We start from the raw sequence: 27,000 nt of genomic DNA on the forward strand, positions 1-27,000 counted from the left end.
GAAGTGATAGCGACACGTTACGCGCCTTTGTTTGGCAGATGAAGGTTTTACTTCTGGGTTCAGATTTAGACCGTTTCTGTGAGGTGTATATTCCATAGAAGAAATGCATAATCTGGCTACGTCGTTAGACATGATAACAGTCAGGTCTATGTTCCTAACTTAAGGAACAATGACCACGAGCAACCCGGACTAGCGGATAAAATAAGGACAGCAGCACTGTTGAAATAACATTGACTGTACCAGCCTTGCTAGCCGTATGAGTATGCATTTAGCCTGTGCTAACGGGCTACCTTCAACTACCAGGACTGAGATCTGATCCCCAACGTGAGTCCAGTGCATTCATCTGACCTTACAGATTCAGAATAACTTCATTACATCTTAAGAAAACAAGGGTTAAAGTATTAGGCTTGGTTACTAAACAGCCACACAGGAGCAACAATACAAGATAAACTAAATAAGCGAAGTAAAAATAAGTAGCAGAAGTGGCAGTGGTACCATCCACGGCGGATTTTTAGTGCAGAAATGCAAAATAAAGAAATGTGTTTTTGAATTATGAGGACAGGAGGAACGCCAGGGCTCGTAACGCCGTACCGCAGTCCTCCTGCTGATATCATACACTGGTTCTTGAATTATAAACCGCAACGCGGTAGTTTGGCAGCCCCGACAAGACATGATTTCTGCATTTAAAAAAAAGAAGGGGATGTATTTACATTCAGCCTATTCTTATCATGTTAATGTAGTAGCGTTACTGTTTTAGTTTGGGAGGAAGGCCTGCGTGGCTACTGGTTTTCTTTGAGTTTTAAGCTTTGGTACCCCGGTGAAAAGAAATCGATTCAAAATGGTGGGCTACTCATGTTCACCCAAATTTACATTTACAACAATAAGAATAACGGGCATACGTTTGTTTGTTTACTACCAGACTAGCCATGTCGGACAAAGGGGAGGTGATGGAGTGGGTGGAAACCACAGAGGAAGTCATTATTGAGGAATGTGTACTGCCCAATGGTAACTCATCCACGGGTAAGGCATTCACTATCCTTTACTGTTAATGAATCCATCTCATCTTTATCATTGGTCGTCATCAGATTTTCCCTTACGATTTGTTTTCTTAATTATATCAGTGCTTCAAGTATCAGAACCAACAGAGACCCCCATGCAGAAGTTGCTGGACACAGTGGTGCAAGGAGAAGATGCTGAATTGGACGATGGCTTTTGTAAGCAATTACCTATTTTTCATAACATAATCCATATACCTATTACTAGGACACTGACTCAGTTCAGTTGCATTGCTTACTTTTTCTTTGCTTTCCAACTATTTTTCTACAGATTGTGTCGAATGTCGGTCTCTGTTCGAAGAGCAGAGCAATGTGGGCCTCACCAGCCCGTCCTTCGTCCTGGACTCGCCCACCAGCATGGCCGTGCCCCAGAGAGCACTGCTGACGCTTCCCCACGGCCTGATGATAGGAAGGTCCAGCATTCCCAACACGGGCCTGGGGGTCATGAACCAGGGGCCAGCGATGACGCCCGGAATGCATTTTGGGCCCTACGAGGGGGAAGTGACCTCCAGGGAGGCTGCAGTGGCGAGCCGATTCTCCTGGGAGGTGAGCTGGACCATTGGCAGGAAAAACAAACAAACTTATTTCCGTAACATGGAGGATATTAAGGGTAGGACATGATAGATGAGGGAGGGGAGGGATGAGATAATTTAGGGACGATTACCCATAGTTGGGGTCCCGGAGAGCACCATCCAAACACAGACTGCAGCTCTGTGGTATCTATTGTTGAAAGATGGAGCAAAAGCACATCGAACCCGGGTAGCAAGAATGGGAATCTGGCATGATACCACTACACCAGCGGCACCCATACCAAATTACATCAAAGAAGGAACCAAGTTAGAAAGCCGATAGTTTTAGGAAGTTAGCCAGCAAGAATTATGTCTTTTAAAAGTGATTCTACCCGTGTTTGGAATGCATGTTGTTGGGTGACTTCATTACTTAACACTGTTTGGGTTTCTCTAGATACACAAAGTAAATGACGAATACGACTACATTGATGCAGCGAGAGAAACGCACTCAAACTGGATGAGGTTAGTACTGTACACATTCTGTAAAAAATTTTTAAATGTTGGCACTGCTTTTAAGTGTCATTTGTGGTTAACGAATGTTATACGTTGTAAAATGATAGGCAAAATGTTATTGCCGTATTTTCTGCATTATAAGGCACACTTAAAAGCCTTTAATCTTCTCAAAAAACGACAGTGCGCCTTATAATCCGGAGCGCCTAATATGGCGAACACACAAACACTGAGAAGGCGAACACACGCGTCGTTCACCAAGACGGGGAGACTGCGCCGGGCGACTTACGCCACTATCTGCCAATGGATCGTGGATGCCTGGGCTGATATATCAGTCTCAACTCTGGTCCGAGCTTTCACGAAGGCAGGAATAATCACTGAACTGGTAAAAGCAGCGATAATGACGAGAGGGAGCCTTACGCATTATACGTAACTGAACAATATTGAGTTATGCACTAACGTTTGAATTAGCGGTATCAGTTTCTTTTACGTGTTTACAACTGAACAAGGCTGGGAGATATTGTGAATATGCAGATTAACGTTTGAACAACGTTGAGTTATTGTGAATGCACTACGTATAAAACGTATGTTTTATACGCAAGTTGAACAAATTCGAGAGTTACTATATTGTGAATGCACTAACGTTTGATTTAGTGGTATCAGACTGTTTCTTTTACTGCATGTTAACTGAATCAGGGAAAAGTTCCCCTCCACGTTTGGGAGAAGAGTGAACAAGGGTGGGAGATATTGTTAATATGCACATTAACGTTTTAATATCGTTACCATGGGAGTGAACGGAGTTGTCAGAACGCTTAATAAAGTTTGACTTTATCTGACTGTTTTGTTGACATTCCCTTTAGCACAGCTCGGTCTAGTGGATGCATAAGCAACCCCAGTCAAACGTTTGACTGCAGTATCTTCTATTCTATGCGCCTTATAATCCGGTGCGCCCTATACATGAAAACAGTTCTAAAATAGGCCATTCATTGAAGGTGCGCCTTATAATCCGGTGCGCCTTATAGTGCGGAAAATACAGTATATTATGAGCTCAGAAAATTGTTACATCATCGACTGGGGTTTCCACATTATTGCTATGGGTTTAATTACAACATAGGTTGGGAGAACTATTAAAAACAAAAGATTTCTTGTAGACAATCTGCTAGCATTGCATTTCATTTTTTAGACAGATTTTTAAATTATTTACAACGACAAACTTAAAATAAGGTCAGCCTTGGTAGAAAAAGAGTAAGCAACGGGGTGGTTGGGACACAATGAGCAGACGGACTCCCCTCACTGCTCTTCGTCAGTACCCTGAGCTCCCTGCATCCTTTCACCCAACAGGTATGTGAACTGTGCCCGCAACCAAGAGGAGACCAACCTGCTGGCGGTGCAGTACAAGGGCAGCATTCTGTTCCACTGCTGCCGCACCATCCAGCCAGGAGACGAGCTGGTGTGGTGGCCAAGCGCCGGGCTGGTGAGCCGGCTCAGTGAGGCCTGGAGCCACATGTGGCTCAGGAAGCTTTGTCCCACAGGTGAGGGGGGCACTTATTGAGGCAAAACTTATTTACTTGTTGTGAGATACACCCCAAAGTCCAAAGAGGATGTTTTGACACGGAAAAAGGACTTTGTTCTCTCATCTTACTTTGACGATTTTCAAGATGCCCATGGTTAACTTTCGTTTGGTTTCTATCCAGAGAGTGACCCGAGTATCACGTTCCAGATGTTCCTCTGTGCCCACTGCCCGCTGTCCTTCACCACGGAGACGTACCGCCAGCGCCACGTCGACCACTTCCACACGCAGCCCAAGAGGGAGTGTTCCTCGCCCGACACGGAGGCCGCCGAGGACTTTCCCCCCTCCACCTCCACCGATCCCAGCCCTCTCGCCGCGCCGGACGCCCCGGAGGCCAAGACGTGCCGGGAGTGCGGCAAGGTGTTCAAACACGTGCATCACCTCAAGCGGCACGCGCTGTCGGTGCACTCCAACAAGCGGCCCTACTGCTGCCCCCAGTGCCGACGCAGCTTCAGCCAGGCCTCGGGCCTGCTCCGGCACCAGCTGGTGCACAACAAGCAGGCGCCGTCGGTCCAGAGCTGCCGCCAGGAGACCAAGACGGAAACGGAGACGGGAGGTGCCGAGACGGACGAGCTCGCCTCTGAAGAACCGCCGGACCCCGAAGAAGCGGCCGTCGGCGGGCACACGCCCGGGCAAGAGGGTCGCCCTCTGGAGGAGGCGGAAGGAACGGCGCCGGGGGAGAAACGGAACACGTGCGTCCAGTGCGACAAGAGCTTCTCAAACGCGCGCTACCTCAACAAGCACCAGACGCGCGTCCACGGCAACCTGCGGCCCTACGTGTGCACGCTGTGCAGGAAGACCTTCAGCCAGCACAACGACCTGGGCCGGCACCTCGAGTCTCACCAGGCCAAGGGGGAGGACCTGAGGCCCACGCCGTGCAAGATGGCACTCGCGGAGGAAGAGGGGGAGAGTTCAGAGGCGTCCGCGGACGACGCCCAAGACCCGGAGGACCTGGACTACACCGAAGCGCCCCCCTCGGTGCCGCAGTCACCAGAGACTCCCAAAGAGCCGGCGTACCAGAGGCCGCAGCGCCTCGGGGTTCGCTCCAAGATCTTCACCATCACAAAGCTCATCGCCCCCAAGCGCAGGACTCCGGCGCCAAAGAAGACGCCGCCGTGCCCGGCCCGGGCCGTTCCGGAGAGCGTGGAGGAGTCGGACGTCGGCGCGTCCGCTCAGGAGGGCCAGGCCCACAGCTGCGTCCACTGCAAACAGAAATACGAATCGGACGCGGCGCTGAAGGGGCACGCCTGCGCCGCCTCCGCGCAGCACAGGTGCTCCCGCTGCGGCGCCACCTTCAAGAAGGCGGGCTTCCTCAAGCGGCACGAGAGGACGGCGCACGCGGACAGCAAGCCGCACGCGTGCCACGTGTGCGGCAAGGGCTTCAACAAACTGTTCAACCTGAAGCAGCACCAGAAGATCAAGAGCTGCGACAAGCACCACTGCACCTCCGAGATCTTCCCCTGCTCCTACTGCCCCTTCTCCTTCACCATCCGCAGCTACCTGCGCAAGCACGTGCGCCGACACCACCCCCAGGAGTTGGAGTGGCTGCCCGAGTCGGAGAAGTCGGCGGAAGAGCAGGGGGGCGAGGAGGCGGGGGGCGACGTGGCGCGCGTTTGCACCGAGTGCGGGAAGACGTACGGCACGGCTAAGAAGTACCGGGCGCACCGCTGCTTCCAGCAGGTGGTGCTGTACCTGTGCACGGACTGCGGCAAGGACTTCACCAACCACTACAGCCTAAAGCAGCACCAGCGGGTGCACACAGGCGTGCGGCCCCACGGCTGCCCGCACTGCCTCAAGACCTTCGTGCACATGGGCCAGCTGAACGTGCACCTGCGCACGCACACGGGCGAGAAGCCCTACCTGTGCACACACTGCGGCGACAGCTTCCGGCAGTCGGGGGACCTGAAGAGGCACGAGCGCAAGCACACGGGCGTACGGCCGCACAGCTGCCCCGAGTGCTTCAAGAGCTTCAGCCGCCCGCAGAGCCTGCGTGCACACCTGCTGCTGCACCTGGGCCAGAGGATGTTCAAGTGCGACGAGTGCGGGAAGAGCTTCTCGCGGAACTACCACCTCCGGAGGCACCAGCAGAAAATGCACTCGAGATTCTGGGGTTCAAACCCGTTGCCGGATCAAATTTAATTTGGAGACAATTGTTAAAGAATTGTTTCTTTTGGGGGGGGGGCCAGAGTCATGAATTTCGTCGGTGGGCCGGCATTAAGAGGGATTGAGAAATGCTTTCATGTTGTAATGCATTTAATGAGGGCTGCTTGAAATTCTCGTCCTCATGCTTGTTTTAAAGCGCTTTACATTGAAGTTGATCAGGATACAGTTGCATACATTTCTGTATCCCCTTTAACATTCTCACTCAATCAGAAACATCAATGCGTTTTAGCAGTTTAAAATGTTGCCAAGTACTACGTGGAAATAAAAGAACCCCCAAGCTTAACATCACTGTTCATTTATTCCACAAAACATACAATGCAAAGCATGTGCCCTGTACAAGCCTTAATATTATGAAAATACTCATGCCGATTATTATTTTTAACTCCCGTTATCCTAACACTTTTGCGGTTACCCAGATATAATTCTCACAACATACTGTATATCTTTTTCCGTCGTTCACTGCATTGCTTTTTGTTCCGTTTTTTTTTTTAATCTCCATCGCCGTTGTATACGTCTTTCACTACATCTCAAACATTAAGCGCCGTTTAAAATATTCCAGTTTTTATCTGGACTATACAAACATACCTGTATGACGGTTGACACAAGTAAGACCCAATTCACTTTAAAGTGTGTGTGCGGATTGAAACAGGGGCGACCCTGGCAGTGTTCCATGTGCTACACACAGGGGTTATGGGAGGGGGGGGGGGTAGGGTTAGGGATACAGGGGTGTCGTGTGCAGCTGCTGGTTTGTTACACTACATATTCAAATCTAAAAATCTACTGCTGGTACGGGCGTCTAAAACCACCCAAGTCCCAGTTGTGTTTCGTTTCTATATATATATTATATATATGTATTTGTATATCAGTAGTCCTAGCTAATAATACCGGTTACAACAACCCTTGGCAACATCCATCTTGAAGAGAAAAATCACAAAAAGAACAACTTGTAATCCGTTTTCATCCGTTTCTAAGTGTGGCACAGCAGTTCAGGAGTCTGGTCCATGTTAGGAAAGTAGAGCGTTTGACGACGACGAGAGTGGAAACCAGCGATTGTTTGATCGTCGAAGTACGGGAGAGTCTTTGTTATGTTAAAAAAAAAAAAAAAACAGAAACCGCTTTGAAAAGTAGGCAGCAGGTGGTTTTTCTTGAAAAGAAGCGAGGAGGAAACCATTCTGAAGGAGGTCAGGGTATTGGTGTACATGTTTTGGAGTCACTCCGGGCTCCGTGCCGTTCCAGTGATGCCGATATCCCTCTCAAGTGCAATAGCCTTTCAAAACCAACACGCCTGTCTCGATCACATCAATTACACACGCTGATCCACATTCTCGTTAGTTTCTATAATGTTAAATGTTTTGCACATTAATAAAAATATATACACGGCCCCCCACAACTCTGTGCGATGCACCACATACAGCAGTAACGCTGTCTGTACAATTCAGAACATTTCACAAAAATGAGGCAAAGGAATAGTAGGAATGTGTTTGGCAATTAAAAGCAAAAGCAAAAAAAGAAATAAACGGGGAATGGTTAAATACTGAACTCGCAAAAAAACCAAACGACACGAATACTGCGACAGAAAATGTTATCCTTTGTGAAGAGAAAACGACCTTTCCAAATATAATCAGAAAAAGAAAAGTTAAGGGTTTAAATAAACTATGGGGTTAAAGCCGAAGGGTACATACACAGTACGTTTGGAGACCAAAGATACCCTGCGTTTCACTGCGAGTACAATAACGCCACCATCATCGTCGCCGACGTCTCCTTAAATCTCGCCAAGTTCAGCTTCCATTGATAAACGCCATGAGGAAGAAGGCTTCTATTTGTTCCCTATAAAGGATCTGATTTCAGCTCCTCGACCCTGGATTCCAGGTCAGCCACCTGAAGACAAGGATTGAAAGAAAAGACGGTCATAGTTTTAATAGATCAAATGTCAAAATGTCAAAGCATTCAGAGGCATTCAGTGATGGTTCTGCATGACTCAATGAGCCAAGATGTATGTTATTATTCTGAGACAAACTATGACTGTCACAGCAGAAATCAGTAATATGAATTGACTAATGGTAACCCTGCATTTGAGGAGGTGTGCAAATGACTGTCATGACGGCTGCATGAACATGAAAGAGTCTTAATGAAGCAAGTTTCAGCCAGCATGTTTGGTGAAATGTAGATTTTGTAGTGTTCTTGAAAACGTGTTGCTGAGTTGGTGTACAGGTGGCTGGATCCAGGAGCCTGCTCAGCCTTCACTGATCACTGTGTAGCCTTCTTGAGGCGTACTGGACCAAACTCCGCCCACTTGATGAGTTCAACGACATGTCTACTCTCTACGGCTTAAAGATGTGCGCTTTTCTTTGAAATTTCTGCTAATATATTTCCAAGATTGATAGAATATCCATGCTACATTTCTTATTTTGCTTGTCTTTTGATGACCGATTTTAAAAGTATCATCCTCTTTTCATCAACAACTATTCATCATGTTATTAAAAGTCTGTATTTATGAAAGACTTCTGGAAGCTTCTGTTTTAGGGCATATGTATATATTTTTTAGGGAACATTGGTTTCGCAAAAATAATAACTGTTTAGATGCTCGTCTATCGCTTTTGTTAAGGTGTTTACAAGCATTTGACAGTGCACCACTGTAGTCGAGGTCAAAGAAACTATTCATGACACAATTATAATAGTCTGATGACAGCCAATGTTGAAACCAACCACATGACAGTTTAACGTAATGTTAACACAAAGTAGTTAAATAGTTCCTTTGAGTTTTGTAATTAGGCCAGCTATGGCATGTTCATGTTGTATTGGTTGTCATAACAAAGACATTGACAGGTTATGTTGTCTTGTTGAACGTCAAGTAGTTACAACAATGACATCTCACACATCCTTTGCAGATTGGCACCTAAATGAGTCATATAGACTTCCTGTTCAGAAAAGCTGTCAGTCAGTCCGTCTTATTCACACCCCTTCAAATAAAGTGCAACCAAAGATTCAATAACATAGGATACTGTGACTCCAGGGCTCCACTAGTGCTGCGTCACCATCAGAGTCTAAAGGCTCCCCAGGCAGCCACACAAATCATCATCACAGTGGTGTTTAGCGGCGTAGCGGCGCAAGGGCCTCAAGGCTCCCCAGGCAGCCACACTCATCATTGTCTGAGTGAAAGTGGGGATTGGATGCTAGGTTGAGGCCACCATCCAGAATGGAAGCTTGGCATTCATTTTATTGTGGTTACGGAGTACTGTCATGGATTATCACGGCCGCCAGATTAAAGTGCTTTTGGATATGAGGAGTAACAAGAACAAACCCTGGCGTTTAATAAAACCCAGTGGTCCTAGGTCACACCTGCATCCAACGTAAACGCACATCCACTACATAACAATACAAGGACACAGACTTCATTGATTGCTCTTTTAGCAGCTAATGTTAATCGTAAATTAAAGTGCCAAATTAATTAATTAATTCTCACCCAAAAAATAACCCCCCAAAAAGAATTGTTGGAACAGGTTCTATTTGCCGACCCTTACCAAATGATGTTTGTGTTATATCAAACAAATATAGGATAGGACTGGGTGCAATCCGGGAGCCCACAGAGCTGTCACACGACCGGGGGGGGGGGGGGTTCTCCGTTACCTGCTCCTCAAGCTGCCCAGACTCCTCCTGGAGCTCCGAGGCCTCGGCTCCATCTTGTGCACACCGCTGGGTCTCCTTCTTCAGGTACTCGATCTCCCTGAGGACCACAACAACAACAGAGTCATCCCAAAACGTGGAGCAGGAGCTACTGGTTTTGTAACCATGCTGATGAAGTTGTTATCGTTTTTTCATTGTAATGATGCGGCAGTAGCTCAGAGGGTAGAGGGGGGTTGACTTGTAACCGGAAGGTTGCGGGTTTGATCCCCGGCCCCTCCTAGCCGAGTGTCGAGGTTTCCCTTAGCAAGACTAACCCTAACTGCTATTGACGAGCTGGTTGTCGCCTTGAGTGGTGTAAGTAGCTTTGGATAAAAGCGTCTGCTAAATGTATGCCCTCAATGTAAAATGTAAATGTAGCATGTTGTATAAATATATCTAGTCATAAATACATGGCCCTAGAGACTGTACCTGTGATTAGGGGCGTTACGAATAAAAGTGAATTGAATAGAAGAATCAGCCTGTAGTGGCACATATTAATAACGGATAAACGTGAAGTCGGTGGATCCCTTGTACTAATCTACTCCTAAAAAGTAGCGATCTCTAAGCCCCTAACAAACAAGCAGACAGAAGCGGGCCTCACTTCTGCTGGTACTCCTTGATGAGCCGCTTGGCCTTGCTGTACTTGCGCTCCAGCGCCTGGTACTGGGCCTGCGTCTCCTTCAGGTGCTCGTCCACCGCCTGACACAGGCTCTGGGCCTCCATCCAGTAGCCCTCCAGCTTCTCCATGCGCTCCTTGTTCTCCTGCAGCGTCTGCTCCAGCTGGGCCTTGTCCATGCGCCACCGCTGCTTATCCTGCTCGGCGTGGTGCAGCTGGGGAGGGACGACCGCGCCGCGTTCAGAACAGACCGGAGACGTCGTGGAGGTTGGACAGTGAAACGGGGATTGAGCGCTTTTTGTTGCGGAAATAAGTATGCCCTTTACGTGAGGTCGCTTTGCCGCATATATTGTTCTTTGATTATTTATCTAGTGGGGTAATGTAGTGCAGGACTAATGCACTTAATATTACTACATATTTAACAAGATGATAATAATATGTAGTAATGTTCTGCAGACTCATTTACTAATATTAACTACATATTTACAGGATAACATTAATATGTACTAATGTTCAGCAGGACTAATGTACCAAATACAAATATTAAAAAGGGCCCTGTGAAATGTTTTCTTGTTACACGACTAGAATGTGCCTGTAAAAGGGAAAAGAATGAATGACCTAATTCTAATTAACTCAAGCGGTTTGTTAGCTTATGTGTGTGGGGGCAAAATACAATCGACAAATGTACTATTTGTAACCTGCTCGTCTGTCGGGTACTTGAGGAGTGACATACCTTTCTTTTCAGTTGTTGGATCTCAGCCTGCGTGACGGCATGTTTTATGTGGAGCTACGGAACAAAATACATCACAATATCGTCAGGCAGTGTCTTTGACCTGTACCAAGACAAGGGTCACACCCAAAACCCAAAAGGAGCAGAGGTAGCAAACAAATACATGGACATAGGGCGAACAAAGGGTTCGCCACTTCAATGTATGTTCACAAGAGGTCACGTACCCCACTGCGGCTGGGTTTTTCAAAGTGTGCCTGTGCACGAGGTGTTAGGTAACACGTAACATCGCCGCCTGCGTGTGATACAAGGTGTGATCGTGAGGATCTCTTCCTCTTTCCCGTTCACTCAGGGCTCACCTCTTTGTACTTGTGGGCGAGCTTTTCGGGATCCGTCTCCAGGGGCGACATGTCCTCGTTCTCCACCAGGTCGAACACCTCGATCGCCCCGCGGTAGGAGGGGCTCATCTCGTCCTCGTCCTCTTCCTCGTCGGTGGCGTATTCACCCCCCTGCCGTCATAACAGAGATGAATGGATGAATAAATAACAAAAAACACAAAGCCCTGACAACAATCTGTTGCTTATTATTTGGGCCCATGGCACTCTAACCTGTGGCCCCTCAAAGCGCTTCACAATAAGTCTCTCATAATCACTCATTCTTTCACCCATTCATGCACCCATTTAAACACAGAGGGCGTTGTCAGCCGTGCGAGGCGAGAAAAAGGGAGCATTTAGGGTTAGGCGTCTTGCTCAGGGACACCTCAACACCGCTGGTTCTATCACAGCTGGTGATTGAACCAGCATGCCTCCAGTTGCCAGGCAACCCTCTCTACCTCCTGAGCCAATGCTGCCCCAATTTACACAGACTATATGGATAGGGGTGCTTAAACAGAGGCAGGATAACGGTCAGGGGGTTTGACTCCCAGGGGAAGGGTTGTGGGTTTTAACCCCGATAACCAGTCTACCCGTTGCCATCCTCGAGCAAGATGCCTAACCCTAACAATCTCATTAATGACACCTCATCCTTGAACAAGAGGCCTCACCATTAATGGCCCTAACTCTCTTTGCAAGTCTACATATGCCTCAATAGTAATAGTAAAACGGCTCATATCAAATGTGGACAGCGTGCACGCATTCTGTTGCCACGACTTTCAATGGGACATTGTTTGCATGAAGGCACGACGGACAGAGAATAACTCAGGGGGAGATTGCAATCCTCATATCTGGAGATGAATACTGCAGTGAGAGTGGCACGCCCCGGCCCCAGAATTGGATTCTTCCCATGTCTTCCTGCTCTGCCTGAACCGGCCTTTCAATCATTTTGATTGTGCTGATTATGTAGTCTGCATGAAAACAGAGACTGCAGCGTAAAACCCCTCCCCCTTATCTCTGTCACATTCTGCATTAATGTCAATCATGGTCTATGTGCGAAGGGGGTGGGGGGGCGAGACTGTGGACAATCCGACATGGCTCTGGAGGGCCCTTATGTATTCTGTACAGGCAATGACATGCACTCAGTGAATGTATGGGGGGCATTGTATTTAAACAAGCATCTATTATACTAGTATTTAAGTGACTGTGTATTTACTGTATAGTGTTACGTTTTTCGGGGTCGTTATCTTCCTGTCGGTTTTACCATTTCAATATCCTCATTATGGTTTCTTAATTCTTACCATTGCATACTTGAAAGTGTAGCATTGAATTTAGGTTCACATGTGCCCTATATTTGTATTGTTATTGCCATCATTACGACCAAACCAGGCCGACTCGGAGCCTTTTAGGGCGGCGCGTGCTGACCTCCTGGTCGTCCATGTACTGGCTGTAGCGCTGCTCCATCACCTCCCTCTGCCAGCGCTCCTGCTCCAGGGTCTGCTGGATGAGCTGGGCCACCTCGCTCTGCTCCCCGGGCTTCTCCCGGCCAATCAGGAACCTGCAGCCGACGGGAGAGAACACACCCGCACTCAGAACGTGGAAACGGCGAAAGCAAGCTCGTGGAGGACGTCGAGTACAACGGCGAACTATACGTAGGAAGTTGTGGTTTGAAAGGGGTGTTATTTAACCGCCAGGTGTGATGCTGGTGATCGAGCAAACTAGGAGGTCACTCCCATTTGTGATGTCACTACAATGAAGATTTTGAAATGGCTTGTAATGGCTCATCAGCATGCCACCTGGTGGTAAAATAGGAGGCCCTTTAAGGACGTTGTTAATCATTTACAATTACTGGTCATTGAGGAGTACACCACGGGGACTCTACTTTCAGACAGCGGTCGTTACAGGGGTAGTGCAAATCATCACACACTAGGAATAGTTCATAAAGAAGGGCAATGTTTAAAATGAATTTTAGGGTTAATGTAAGCATTAACCTATATGCGCTGGCACCATGCAGCAGAAAACAAGTCTTTATATATGTATACGCAGCGTTTGAGCTGGGGTACAGTAGTGCACTGTGCGCATTATGGAATGTGCTGGGCTCTCCAGCGGCTGAAATCTGCTTCCTGCTCGGAGCTGAACAAAAGGCTCTAGTCTCTGGGGTAGAGGCTCTTCTGTGATTAAAATCAAAGCCCTTCCAAAGCCTGTCGTGGACTCTCTCTCTCTCTCTCTCTCGCTCTCTGTCACTCGCTTCCTCTCGCCCTCTCCCCCTCCCTCTCTCTTTTTTCACTCACGTGCCCACAACAGTGCATTGAGTAGAATTGTAAACGGTTACGTGGCCAGGGTCAGTTAAGACTACCCACAGGGACCTTTCAATTCCCCTTCCACTTGCCGACGGGTAACGAAGTGTTCATAAACACACGTCCCGATCTGTATCCATGTCCGAGTCCGATTTCTGTATACCTCTACTGAAGATCTATAATGTATGCGTTATCTCGTGAAAAGAGATAGCGCATGTACACGCGTCCCTTAATGCAAAATGCTCTAAATGATGCAAGAGCCTAGTGGAGCAATGAAGTGCCCTGAACGGTTATCCTCCCCTAAACAAACCACGGCGCAGCATAGCTAGCAAAGAGGCTTCTTAATGAAAGAAACACTACTTTCCAGCCAACTATGTCAACTGCCGATGTTTACTGTGGCTGAAACCGTCTGTTCTAAATCCAGCCGGGTCTCTCAAGGGGGAGGACGGCGATCATAAAAGGGTGTAATCATCATCACAGTGGTGTTTAGCGGCGTCGCGGCGCAAGGGGCCTCAATCTCGGCGGCCAATCGTAATGGCCCAGGATGTGGTCGGAGAAGCCTCGCATGACCGAACTGGCTACGGGGGCAGAACAGGATATATAGGAAGCGATCTATTCCGGCGAGACTCTTGAGTGTCAGATGTCAGGAGGACGCGCTGGGTTGCAGGGACGATGACAAGGCAGTCGTTGTTGTTGTTGATGTTGTTGCTGCTCTCGTCTCGGCGCTTGCCGCCGCCCATGTTGTCGGGGGCAACGTTGTACGCAAGGAAGGAAAACCTGGACGTCATGCGAATGGGGATGTTTACAGAGGGATCCTTCAGGAGCAGAAGCTTTTGTCCCAATTGGAATGACTACTACTAAGTGTGAGGGTGGGATAATGTAGAGGATAGCGTGTCCAAAAAGACCCTGGGTTCAACTCCCGTGCCTCGTCTACCTTGTCGGCCGCTAACGTCTCACTTCACAATTAGCTTTTGGTACTCCAAGTGCTGCACAACTGAGTCTCACCAGTTGTGCAGCACACGGCCGTCCAATGGGCCTCACTCACCCCCAGCGACCGTCTTGGTTCTAAACCAAATATCTTATTTCAATTCCATTTTATTTGCATAGCCCTTAATTACCGGTACAGACTCAAAAGTGCCTAACATGCCATATATATCGATAAAAAAAGCTCCCTTAATTAGAAATCAAGAATCCAAGATTGCCGCCTGGTCGGTAGTGAAGGAGTCTCTTACTTGACGGTTCCTGAGGTGTTCCTTAAGACCGTGGCGGCGAAGCTCTGCGTGACGCCCACCAGGCTGGTGCCGTCCACCTCCACGATCAGGTCGTTCACCTGGATCCTGAACACAAACCAGCGGGGTCAGGCTCACCCCCCTGTGTGTGTGTGTGTGTCTGTGTGTGTCTGTGTGTGAGGGCAGGGGTGTTTAATTTCCTTCAATTTACAGTTAATCGCTAAATTATTCTGATGAATTATTTATGGATCCATGGAGGGCCATTCATCAAATAACACAGGGAATCCCCAAAGCCAGTTATATAGGTTTCTATGATTATGAAACTATGTTTTAACTATGTTAAAAAAAAGATAGTCCGTTTTTCAAAAAAGGCTTAAACACCCTTGGCTGTACAACCAAGGTAATTGTTGTCATAAGTTATCTGTATTTTAACATAGTTCAGCAAGTGAGAAATATCATTACTTTACGGGGTACAAACCAGAGTCTCCCCATATAGCTTCATTGGATTTTTTCCAATTGAATGTTGGAGAACCGGAATCTAGGTTAACAGGGCATCACTACAAAATCGAAGTATCGATCGCATTTACGCATTAAACATCCCCCCCAAAAAAATAAGCACTCGGCTCGAGTTGACCCTCCCATGCTGAGCAGGTCAGGAGTGGCCCGGTGTCGGACGTTCAGGGCCCCTACCTGGTGTCTCTGTGGGCGGCCCCTGCATCAGTCACGGTCTTCACGAAGATGCCCAGTTTCTCCAGGCCCATGTCGGCCCCGGCCCCCATGCCGATGATGCTGATGCCCAGACCGTCGCCGTCTAACACAGAGAGCACAGGACACGGTTAGTGGCCGTACGCTCCATGATGTCAACACGCCTGGTTGGGTCCATGTCCCCTTCGCTCATGGATATGTACGCGTCGAGTGAAAAGGCAGAGGTGTGCAATGGGTCTGTTGTGATATCAATGTGCAATGTTTGGTTGTGTGGCTGATAAGAGAGATATTTTACAGATGTAGTTTTTTGTTTTTGTTATTTAAAGGAAAGTACATGCAAAAACGAATGAGTTTGGGTAGGTAGATGCCACAAATAATGCTTTCCCTAAAATGTACATTACAAAACACACACAGATTATACAGTCGTCCCACTATAATACCAGCCGGCATGGCTTGCTTTGCGTTCTCTCCCTCATCGAGCATCTTTTACCATGTCCTTATACACTATGCTATATTTAGATATGTATAACTATATTAACGTGCGATATTGTTAAAGGGACGCAAGGTAGCCGAGGGAAAGGCGTCTAATGTTGCAGTACATTTGCCCTGTGGACACCATGCTTTCTGTATGATGCGGGGGCATGTAGAAATAGGAAGCAGCCTAAACCTCGTTTTACATCAGTAAATATTTGCTCTCCACACGAACAGGCTGCAGACCCCAAACTGGGACGTTTCTATATGCTAATTGTGTTCACAGTTGCTCCATTTCCCTTTGAAGTATGCCGTGAAAAATGTGAAATGGTGGTTTGTTGGTTAATCTCAGAACCCGCAGTCCTACTAGGCCTACGTCATAGCAGAGCTTCAAGGGGGGCGTCACAGAGCTTGGTCCAGAAACAAGAACTGCAACCGAAGGGGCTACGCCTCGTATCCTGTTTTATAACAGAACATACTCTATCAGAGAAAACTCACTGGTGTGACTGGATGAAGCTTTCAGAAGGGGATTTTTAAACAGTGGTCAGTCTACATGGTGGTTGGTTTAAAACCTTTAGACACTTATTTTACAGTTAACTTTTACTTCTGCGGGCCGAGTTTGTGTACGCCAATTACCTGCTTGCAGATCCCCTCCTCCAGCGACACGATTGGTCGAAAAACAAACATTAAGCGAGAGAAAGTGATAAGGACTGTTCACCCGGATTTGAACTGGTCTGCCATCATGCTTCAGATATTGATCTACACCGCCAATAGGCCTTTCACACACACACACCGAAAGCCGGACAGTCGGATAATGCCCGGTGGGGCTGTGTGTGTGAACAAAAACGTCGGGATCCGCCCCTCTGGACTGTAACCTACCAGGCCTCTCGTCTAAAGTCTGGATGATCAAAGTGTCGGATAATTCACAGCGAGCGAGTGGGCGTGCTTGCTAACGTGAGGATGACATTTCACATCATGCGAACGACGCAAAACCAAGTGCAGCGGCTTCGCCCGTTTCTCTTGTTGCCTGCCTTTTGTGTTCCAACTTCTTTCCGCCCTCCACTCTTGTGTGGATATCGCGGACACATCTAAATCTATGCAGTATTGATATCACCGCAAAAAGGGTCAACATTACGGAGTTGGAAGCCTCACCCGCCATCTCCGATGTGTTGTAAACAAACCAATGTGACTTCTACTGCACACTCTTTGCGTCACGCCCTGCCTCTTACGCCGTCTACCCAGGGGCCACACCTCGCCTGATGGATATGGCGTATCTCCAATACGTCTGATGCGGCTTACCTCCTGTGGCGTGTGTGAGAAAGCCCTGATCGTCTCCTGACCCGATTCTCCGGAGTTCACCCGGGGTGCGTGTGTGAAAGGCAAACAAGGTGGAGTCCGGAGTCGACCCGTCCTTACGTCTCAACAAACAAGACCGTTCTAAGAGACGCATACGCGGCACTTTTCCCCAGACTATCTGGTAACCCACGGCGAATAAACGCTTCCCTTTCCCTGAACACGTCGTAGTTTGACCTGACGCGTCAGACAGGCGGACAGATGATGGCCGGCGGCGTTAAGGGAAGGGAAGAAGAGAGGAAGCCAGGTCGTTGCTATCTGGATGGGCGGGGGGGGGGGGGGTTTAAATAGGCCGTGGGTGGGAGGTGGGCGCGTACCTTTCTCCAGCTCCACGGGGAACAGGTCCAGCCGCTCCACTCTCTTCTCCAGCTCGTACTCCGCCGAGGCCGCCATGGGGTCCACGTCCTCGTTCCGCCGGTCATAGTCCTCGTTGGGATAGGTGGCGAACACCTGGGGGAGACAAACAGGGCTGGTTGGAAAACTCATCGCTGTGGAAACCCCAACGCGTCACAGAGACGACAATGTTTTGATCAAAACGCCTGGAGGGGACAAGCAGGCAGGCAGGTAGGAAACAGACCATTGTGGAAACCTAGCCTAGACTACGATGTGTTCCGAAATATATTTCGTTCATGTTTCATGTTTGTCTTTTCCACTACAGGCTTGTTTAATATTTTTTTAGCACTTCTCTCCACCCGAGTCCAAAGCAGACAGCGATTGTCTGCGTTGCAAACAGCTGCTGGCTACATCAGGGTTGTTTTGCTCTGTGATGCTAGCTGTTTTGGTCAAAGATGGATCAGAGCCATGAGAGTCTACAGTAGTCTGCCGGCTGGGGTGTAATAGTAGTGTAATAGAGGCACACCACAAACTCAAGTCGAGGTTAACCAAGCCAGCCCGATGAGGAAAATCAGCTAAGGTAAGCCACCGAGAAGCCAGACCAAGCAGAGGCCAAGTTTCAGGACATTTTCCCATCGCACATCCACTCTTGTGGGGCTGGTTTACGTAAGCGCACCCAGCATGCTAATGGAACTCTTCTGCAGCTGCTACTTAGGAGGCCACACACACACACACTCAAATGGATTCTCTTAACACACACACACACACACACACACACACACACACACACACACACACACACACACACACACACACACACACACACACACACACACACACACACACACACACACACTGTTAAAAGCATCACCCTTGGTCTTTGGAAAGTGATTATGCATGCAACACCTCATGCCCCATCGGCCCGGCAACCAAGCCATCGCTGGACCTTCTTGTGTACATTCCCTTTGATTTCGTTCACATCCTTCCCCCACTCTACATAATGATTAGCTTCTTCGCATACAGCTCCAAACCTCGTACTCAATTTGATGAGATGTTTTCACTTTTTTACACAAATGTTGTCTCGCTCTCTTTCATTCTCTCTCTCCTTTACTCACTCTCAATGTCCCTACCTCCTTCCCTCCTTCCCTCTCTTTCCTTCCTTCCCTCTCCCTCCCTCGCTCTTAGCTTCTTTCTCTCTCCCTCTTACCCTCTTCCCCTTTCTCCCATAGCTTAGTTTCAGTCTTATTTGTGCCATCTTGTTGCTGCAGTGCTGGCTGCCATTCAGTCACATCCCCCCCCCCCCCCCCCCCCCCCCCCAATCTCCCTGGTTACCCCAATCCGTCACCGTGGTTACCCCCACACTAAATGGCCGGTGAGTTTTGACAGATCCCGTAACATTCCAGCCCCCCCCCCACACACCTCCTCTAACACATACGGTCTCCTCGAATCTCCAGCTCACCCATGATCAAACATCGTATGTACACGGACACACGTCACTGCACTGCGGATCCTTGCCTGGAATTCTGAATGTAATGACCACTTTTAAGTGCACTTTGAGTCTCATATTACCCTATAACAATTTCATACATTTTGACGTGGAAGAATAAACCTGAAGTTTCAACAAGAGTTATTTTTGAAGAAGCATAAATTAATGCATATGGATATATACATGAATTATTTGCAGGAATAAAAAAATGGCAGTTAAATGTTGAATTTTGCATTAAGTCCTTCCAGTGAACCGGCTGACCTAATGCCGTGGACTGCCAGCATGGGATAGAAGAGAGACTGGAAAGAGGCTTCCGATTTAGGTTACCTTTGTATTTAGACGGATTAACAGAATGTGGATTACAGACAGCCACACACGCATACACACACCCACGGAAAAACACTGTGTGGCCTACTGCCTCCAATGGCTTCCAAAGTGGGATGGATAAATAAACAGAGCAACTCATCGCAAGCTAGCTTCTCTGCGATATTTAAGTTCTCAACAGGCAACTTGTCTTGGCCTTAAAGATGGAGGCTACAGCTGTTGGCTCTTGGATATCATTGCCTTTAAAAGAATGCTTTCACTACTCCAGAAGATGCACAAAAAACAATCAATAGCAACGCAAGGTCCTTGTGTGGCTTTTGGATATTGAAAGCATTTTATTTCGAGACCACCCTCACTAAAGTTCACACATACATAAGCCATGGGGAAGCAGAACCAGCCCAGAGTGCATTAAAGAAGGCTGCAGTCACACTGTCTTTGACATGGCATCGACTTTTATTTCTTCATCGGATGATCGCACACAAGACAACGACAACACGCATTAGGATTCCCTCAGGGCCCTGGCAGCTCGCACCCTCCCCCGCACCCCCACTCTCACCCCCACCGACACCTTGTCGGCCCGAGCCAAGAAGAACCAGAGCGCACTGAGCATGCTCAGAACAAGGTGGGGGGACCCTCACTGTTGAGGGGAAACACCCACACGCGTCCGTGACAGGGAGTGACAGAGTGTGCGGGTTGAGCGCCTTGAGGAGACAAACATGGGGATTAAAAGCAGGGGTGGGCACATGGGTGGGACTGGGCAGGGTGCAGGGCTCTAGGAGGGATGGCTGCTCCAGTTGTGGCCGATAGTAGGTCACAGTGGATAACAGATGGCCAGGAAACTCCCAGCCCGCCCTCCCTCCCTGGGGTGTCCTACAAAAGGGCTCTGTGGGCACCCGGCTACCATAACCGACCCATCCCACCAGGTTGTTTTGTTTGCGTGCTCGCGTGCATTGCAGCGAGCCTCGTGTTGACAACCACCATTTTGTGTCGTGACTTGTTGGATCACGCTAAATGAGAAGGCTTCTCCCTCTCTGCGGGCCTGGGTTCTATTACCGTCTGCTTCCAGCGTGGTGGGGTTGTCTAGCTACCGTGTGGTTACGCTAACGCCAGGGGAGCACCGTTTGTTTTTTTGTAGCTTGTTGCAACGACACTCACATCTCTGGGCGGACTCCAGATGCTGCCCCTCACATGCACGGTTCCTTTGGAGCCTGACTAGGGCTAAAACAGAAAATCAAGAATCGTCTAATTTTGGATTGGGCCAAAGGATGTGTGGAGTAGGAAGCGGTTGTATTCTCTTACACCACACAGTATTTCCTGCAGAGCACCCTACAACGCAGTATGGTCGTCGGTATCATCATCATCTTCATCTTCATAGTGCTCGTCACAGTGGCCTGGTTTTTCGTGTCAGGTTTTTTTTCAGGTTAAGTGGCTTGTGTTGCCAGTGAGTTTCTTATCTCACAGTCGTTTCTCATTCTCCTTGATAAGGTCTGGAGTTGGATTTAGGTCACTTCCCCTTCCTGTGTCACCAAACTCGATTCCAGCTACGAGTCAAGTTTTTGTGATTTATCGCTTGCGTGTAAACCTGGCAGGATGTTGAGGTGAGATCGAGCTTATGTCTAGTCGAGGGAGAGCTGTGATTGGACGCCAGATAACTGGCACGGCGCCAAACGGTTCGGTAGAACACATGCGGAACCAAAGCTCCAGCCCAGAAGGAATTAACTGGAAAACGAGGCAACCAAACAATTTCCCATGGCCGTACCAATTCAAAAGAAAAAAAAAGAAGAAACTTTCCTTCAGCAACCCTCGCACTCGGGCTAAACCAATCAGCGTAAGCGAACGATTTGGAGGCTGCGGTTGTCATAATTGGTTCCAAATGGTGCTAACCCTGGTAATGAATGCTCTTGACCCCAGATGTGCCACGAAACCGACCTGGACCCCGTCGCCATGCGACTCTCTACTGGCCGTTACGGATGTGTTTCGCCATGGTTACGGTTGCATAGCACCAGAACGTTTTTTCTATTTGGCAGGCTGGCATGATTGGTCAGGAGCGAATTTAGGCTTAAGTGCTGACCCCGGGGCCGGCCACAGCAGCGCATGTCTAAAGAGGGGGCTGGGGGAGCTTTAAAACATGTTTGTCCCTGTGCTACAGTGCTCCGTCGGGCCAGACGAAACAAGTAAAATGACCCTGGCCCGAAGGAGGACGCCAAGACCCATCAGCAGCCGCCGACTGACAATCCTCGACGGAACACCCAGAGGAGTGTTGTCTTCAATTCAGCGCTCCGAGTTGATTGGTGCGCTGGTGACAGACAGATGTTATAATCGCACTGTTGCATGCAGGACGTTACGTAACATGGTTTTGTCGCAGTAACCTGAACGCATAGGCTGACGGGGGGCTAGGGGGGGGGACGGGGACATCACATGTACGGCTCTGCTGCTGGAGGGGCGGGGTAGGTGGGGGTGGGTTGGAAGGAGAAGCGGGACAGTGTGACCTTGCTCGATAATCTGTCTGGTATCCCGCCATATCTCACTGGATAATGAAATACAGGACGCTGGACACATGGGGGGCTGGTCGGGACTGCTGACACGCTGACCTGCGATATTCAGTGTGTAAGGAAAGAGTGTCTCTCCTGTTTGCTGAGGTGTGGGCAACCTCTAGCCACAGTCCACTGGACGAGCTGCCCTGTGCTTTTTCCCCCCCAGATGTTGCCTAAAAGACACGCGTTTCTGCACGAGGTGTTGACTCCGTCCAATAGACTGTACATTATGACACCGGTGTGGTTGGTAAGGGAATGAACATCATAGGCTTTCTGAGGTCGCCGTTTGCGTGTGTGTATGTGTGAGACAGAGTTGTGTGGAGGCAGGAGAATACAGACAGACGTGGGAGGCGATTGAAGAGTAGCCTGCCCCACGCTTCAACCATGATTCTATCCAGCCGTGGTCAGGCGACACATGTTATGCAGGAGCAGGGAGCTGGTTTGACTGCTTGCTCGAGGATACCTACTGCTGGTCTCCTGGCAATGAGGGGATTCCAAGCCGGTACCACTCATCTGCTTGCTCAACACCCAAGCCACTACACTTTCTTTGTTATATCTCTTATCCACCAAGGATATACATCAAATATTTAAATAATGGAAAGTAGTATACTGAAAAAATATCATTTACATTCTGCACAAGCAAATAAGATATGATGCGTGACATGACTTCTGTCTTCCATCCGTCCAGCCGTGGAAATGCATGGGAAGGGGGCTGTCTGAAACAACTATACTGTCAGACAATTTTTACTAACAGTAGGAGAATGGTAGCAAACAAGAGGAGGGTGAGAGAGGACACACAGGAGAACGAGAGGGACAGAATGAGCGAACGAGGGTGTTGAACAAAGCGGCTAGTGTGAATTCTGTCTCAGCCTTGGGTTGCACTGGCTGTTTTCAGTCAGTCAGTCAGTCAGTCAGTCAGTCAGTCAGTCAGTCAGTCAGTCAGTCGAGAGAGAGAGTGTGTGTGTGTGTGTCAACATCAAACTACAGATTGATGTCCTCCTGAGACCATAACACAAGTAAAGATATGCACTAAAAATGGCATTTCCTGTTAGTGTGGGTGGAGAAAGTCGGCTTCAGCTCGACGCAAGAGCTTTGAGCATTTCTATTTTTTTGGTTTTACAGTGGCCTGACATTTAACCTCAATGACGACGGGTCAGCTCTGGTTGACATCACGCCCCCCGCCTTGCATGATCACATCATCCCCCCCCGAACAAAAGACTCCCTGATGTGCCGCGGCAAAGCACTGCGTGCGATGACATTCTCTGAGTTTTAATAACCAAAACAACACCAACTCCATTCACACACAGCCTACGCGGTTTGTGTTTGTACTACCCAAACATGGCTGCTCTTCAGGCGCCTTGATGAGGGGGCCACCACCACTTCCTCGCGCTCCACCTGACAGCCACAAGCACTGCAGACTGATACATAAAGCATTCAGTAGGGGGTCACTGTCACATATTGGGAATGATTGTCCAACGACACACAAGCTTCACCTTTACATTCAACAGGGGTGCCGTACAGTGACGCGGCATGACTGAAACTATTACGGCTCCACAGCCGGCGTCTCTGTAGCGGGTTGAGACCCTCCTCTGACCCTGCCCTTCAGCAACTTGCAACAGCAAGGAGGCAGCTTGAGCCCCCACCACTGATGCAAGCCATGGAGCCTCCGTCTGGGCTTTGAGCGCGAGGAAGGGGAAGTGTGCGAGCACGTGTGATGCAGAGAGCCGGGGCGCCACTGGAGAGAGTCCCCGTCGGTCTCTGTGGACCGGAGCCCCGAGGCACAGTCGGATTAACACAAGGCCGAGCCTTGGGAGTCCGACGCTCGTCCCTGGATCATTACCGCCGGGCCCCGGCTCGGAGAAGAGGCTCCCTGCATCCGCTCTAACCATTACCGTCTCTTTCGTATCAGTCCACAAAGGCATAACAACACATGGGTCCCCCCTGGGCATAGCTTGACCTTTTGGCTTTCTCACACTGCGTGTCTGTGTCTGTGTGTGCTACTAAAAAAAATAAAGCATTCTCACTTCTCTATCACACATATGTCCCTTTTCTCCCAGTAGCAGTCTAAATGTTATCCAAAGCTATGCATCAATTGGCTGACTGCAGGCCGGTTGCATTTCTCACAAAACGGAATGAACGCCTTTTCTTGTTTCTCTCTTCGCAATTATCTACGGACAGAGCAGCTCCCACTGCATTTTTGGATAAGTATCGGAGGAGACACAGAAACGTTTTCAGGGCCCCAGTGATAGGCACGGGGGGAATGCAGGCTGTTAGCAGCTAGCTAGCTAGGATCACACCGACTGTGGATGGGGGAGCCTGCGAGTGTAGACACTCTCATCAACAACTGTGACGGCGTCAGAGTGCAGCCGTGGAAAGAAGCGTGGAGGGTGCTAATTAATGAACAAAAGTGTGTTAAAATAGCCTATAGCGCACACCTCCATCTGTCTCCAGCTCTTATGGTTGCTCGTATGAGAAGAGACAACACTGCATACAAATGATGTGCGACACATTATACACAATACAAAGAACACAGAGGCCTTTCTCTGCAAGAGGAATAAAGTGGGCTATATCCAACTTCTGGTGGCCCTGTGGAAGTATGTCTGCACATTGAGAATAAATTACAACAACTGTTTCGTAACATTGCTATAATTCCTCTGTGGGTTTTAATTTTCATGAACCACAGGGAATCCCCAAGTCTAACTTTAGATGGACATGGAATTAGCATTCAGAGTGAGTGAGTGAGTGAGTGAGTGAGTGAGTGAGTGAGTGAGTGAGTGAGTGAGTGAGTGAGTGAGTGAGTGAGTGAGTGAGTGAATGAATGAATGAATGAGTGAGTGAGTGATCACCTTAATCGGGTCGACACTGAAGCGGATCTTCCGAGAGGCCGGCGGGTCCTCCTCCTCAGGCAGCCCAGTGACCTCCACGCAGCTGGACTCGGGTTCGTAGCTGTCATCCTCCTCTTCTTCCTCCTCTTCTTCTTCCTCCTCGTCCCTCTCCCCTTCCTCCTCGTCCACCTGGCTATCGTACTCCTCCCCCACAGAGCTGTAGGTACCGACGTCCCCCGACCGGCGGCCCGACTGCGGCTCCTCATCCCCGGTTCTCCCTTCACCCTCTGCCCCCTCGCCGTCCACCAGTGGCCCTCCATCCTGGCCCGTGCCCCCCTTCGGAGAGCTTTGACGCGGCTGCCGGCCGGTGGTGTCCCCGTTCCCCACGGAGGCATGGGTGTCCCCGCTGGAGAGGGTGCTGCCGGGGTCCTGACCCTGGTTAAACTTGCTGGGCTTCACGTCCCCACTCTTCGCCTCGACCCCCGCATCCGAGACCGACTTTTGGTTCTTCTGGTCGTTTGGTTCCGCTGCATGGTGGTGGTGATGGTGGCGGCCGGAGGAGAGTTCAGCACCGTTTTGACCCCCGTTGAGGCTGTCAGATGTGGGGGGCGACCGTGTGCTGGTGGTGGTCCTTCCCCTGGGGCTCCTGGGCGGGCCCCCTTCCTGGTCCTTCTGACCGCGGCCCCCCTCATCCTCGTGGTTGCTGACCGGCAGCGCCCTGGCCCTCTTGGGGATGAGTTTTGAGTGCAGCACACCCACTTTGGTGCACACCCCGCGGGAGGGTAGGGGCGGCGTGGAGGACAGGCGATGCAGGTTGCTCCGGAGCTCGGCGGCGCGCTCGAACACCGCGCTCAGCTGGCTGACCGTGGGGGACACGGCCTCGCTGGTGTCTAGGCTGTCCAGGGACTCTGTGCTGCCGTTGAAGCGGCCGACGTCTAGCCGGCCATCATGGAAGCTCGAGGCCTTGTCTGTCTTCAGCAACACCCGCGTGGTCGCCAGCTTCTCCTGCTGCCGCTCCTGCTGCCGCTCCTGCTGCTGCTCAAATATCCGCCGCGTCTCCTGCAGCTTGGAGTAGCTGGGCGACGACGCTCTCTGCGGCTGCTGCCCGTTCTCCGCCTTGGGGTCTAGTTTACCAACGCGGTCGGAGACCGTAGATCCCAGTTTCAAAAGCGCACTATGGTCCACGTTCTCGTTCAAGCTCCCAGCTCGGGGTAGGGACAGACGGACCGATGTGTCGGCGTTGTCTGTGTCCTCCATCTCGCCGCCCTCGCCATCGCCCTCTTCGGCGCCGTCGGCGCAGGGCGATGTGGTGGTCATCTGCTGGAACATGTTCTTAATACGGTGGACGTTGGAGCCGTACCTGCGTCCCCGCGGGCCTTCCTGCAGGTCTCCGTTCGCGGCATTGTTCTCCTTCACGGGCTTGAGGGCCTGCATCCCGGCTTCGTACGCGTTACGGTGCGGGGATGGGCTCCTCAGCGAGGATCCAGAGCCAGTGCTCTTGGATGTGGGCTCCGTCTTCATCATGGTCGGTCAGGCGTCGCAACGGATGCTCGCCAGCAGCATGTCTCTCCCTTCTCCTCCCCAACAGGGCAAACACAAATTTTGCTGATCTCGAAATCCGCCGATCAATCCTGGAGAGGTTGGTTAGCGGCAGAAGGGGGAGAGAGAGAAATACAAAACAAGAGATGGTTTAAAGGCCAAGCTAGCATCCAACGCGACTGTGTTTCAGTGTAATTGAGAATGGGAGCACGATGCATCTGTCATTAGCCCCGCTTGCAATTATAATGCAAAAAATCCCTATCCCTTTAAACAAAGCTTGACATATCAGCACCACGCATAAACACACTGCTGCAGAAAACTAGAACAGTAAGTCATAAGCTTCGGACTTAACACTGACGACAGATTGCTTACGTTTAATCCCTTTTTAAAGGAAGCATCATTTTGATCTCTTCATTCTGTGAACTGCAGATTTCTGGTCCTCGTAGAGACAGAGACTGCTGCATGGACCAGGAACCCACTGGGTCCTAAAGCCAGTCCCGTTACCTGGTATTTCCCATCTGGAGGCACATTTTATATATTTCCCTTTACTTATATAAACACATTGGACATTACATTTTACTGCACTGAGGTAAAAAACGTAATAACCTAACCATTCACTAAATAGGTTGGCAATATGTTTGCTTCATCATAGACACACATAAACGGTGTCAGTAACCGAGGTAGTATTCCTAAATAATTTAGTTGGACAGTAGCCTGCTT

The 27,000-nt window shown here is 49.4% G+C and overlaps 2 protein-coding genes across 3 annotated transcripts; one reads left to right on the plus strand and one right to left on the minus strand.

Moving 5' to 3' along the window:
- The first annotated feature begins 18 nt into the window (after positions 1 to 18).
- On the plus strand, positions 19 to 6,090 carry LOC132447012 (zinc finger protein 420-like). The gene is made up of 7 exons (XM_060037615.1): positions 19 to 324; positions 920 to 1,020; positions 1,122 to 1,214; positions 1,327 to 1,601; positions 2,019 to 2,086; positions 3,416 to 3,606; positions 3,769 to 6,090. The coding sequence occupies exons 2-7, from the start codon at positions 927 to 929 to the stop codon at positions 5,781 to 5,783; spliced, it is 2,736 nt and encodes a 911-aa protein (XP_059893598.1). The 5' UTR covers positions 19 to 324; positions 920 to 926; the 3' UTR covers positions 5,784 to 6,090.
- Positions 6,087 to 26,785, minus strand: LOC132447013 (neurabin-2-like). 2 transcript variants are annotated; one of them, XM_060037617.1, is made up of 11 exons: positions 26,653 to 26,785; positions 24,763 to 26,372; positions 17,557 to 17,689; positions 15,401 to 15,521; positions 14,714 to 14,818; positions 12,652 to 12,742; positions 11,173 to 11,322; positions 10,820 to 10,873; positions 10,072 to 10,301; positions 9,435 to 9,531; positions 6,087 to 7,685 (listed from the first exon to the last, which is right to left on the minus strand). In XM_060037617.1, the coding sequence occupies exons 2-11, from the start codon at positions 26,263 to 26,265 to the stop codon at positions 7,635 to 7,637; spliced, it is 2,535 nt and encodes an 844-aa protein (XP_059893600.1). In that variant the 5' UTR covers positions 26,266 to 26,372; positions 26,653 to 26,785; the 3' UTR covers positions 6,087 to 7,634. The 2 variants fall into 2 exon arrangements, with proteins under 2 accessions (XP_059893600.1, XP_059893599.1); XM_060037616.1 differs by having other exon boundaries at positions 12,610 to 12,742.
- Positions 26,786 to 27,000: the final 215 nt, after the last annotated feature.

Source organism: Gadus macrocephalus, chromosome 18, assembly GCF_031168955.1.
Source record: "Gadus macrocephalus chromosome 18, ASM3116895v1".
NCBI classification, from domain to species: domain Eukaryota; kingdom Metazoa; phylum Chordata; class Actinopteri; order Gadiformes; family Gadidae; genus Gadus; species Gadus macrocephalus.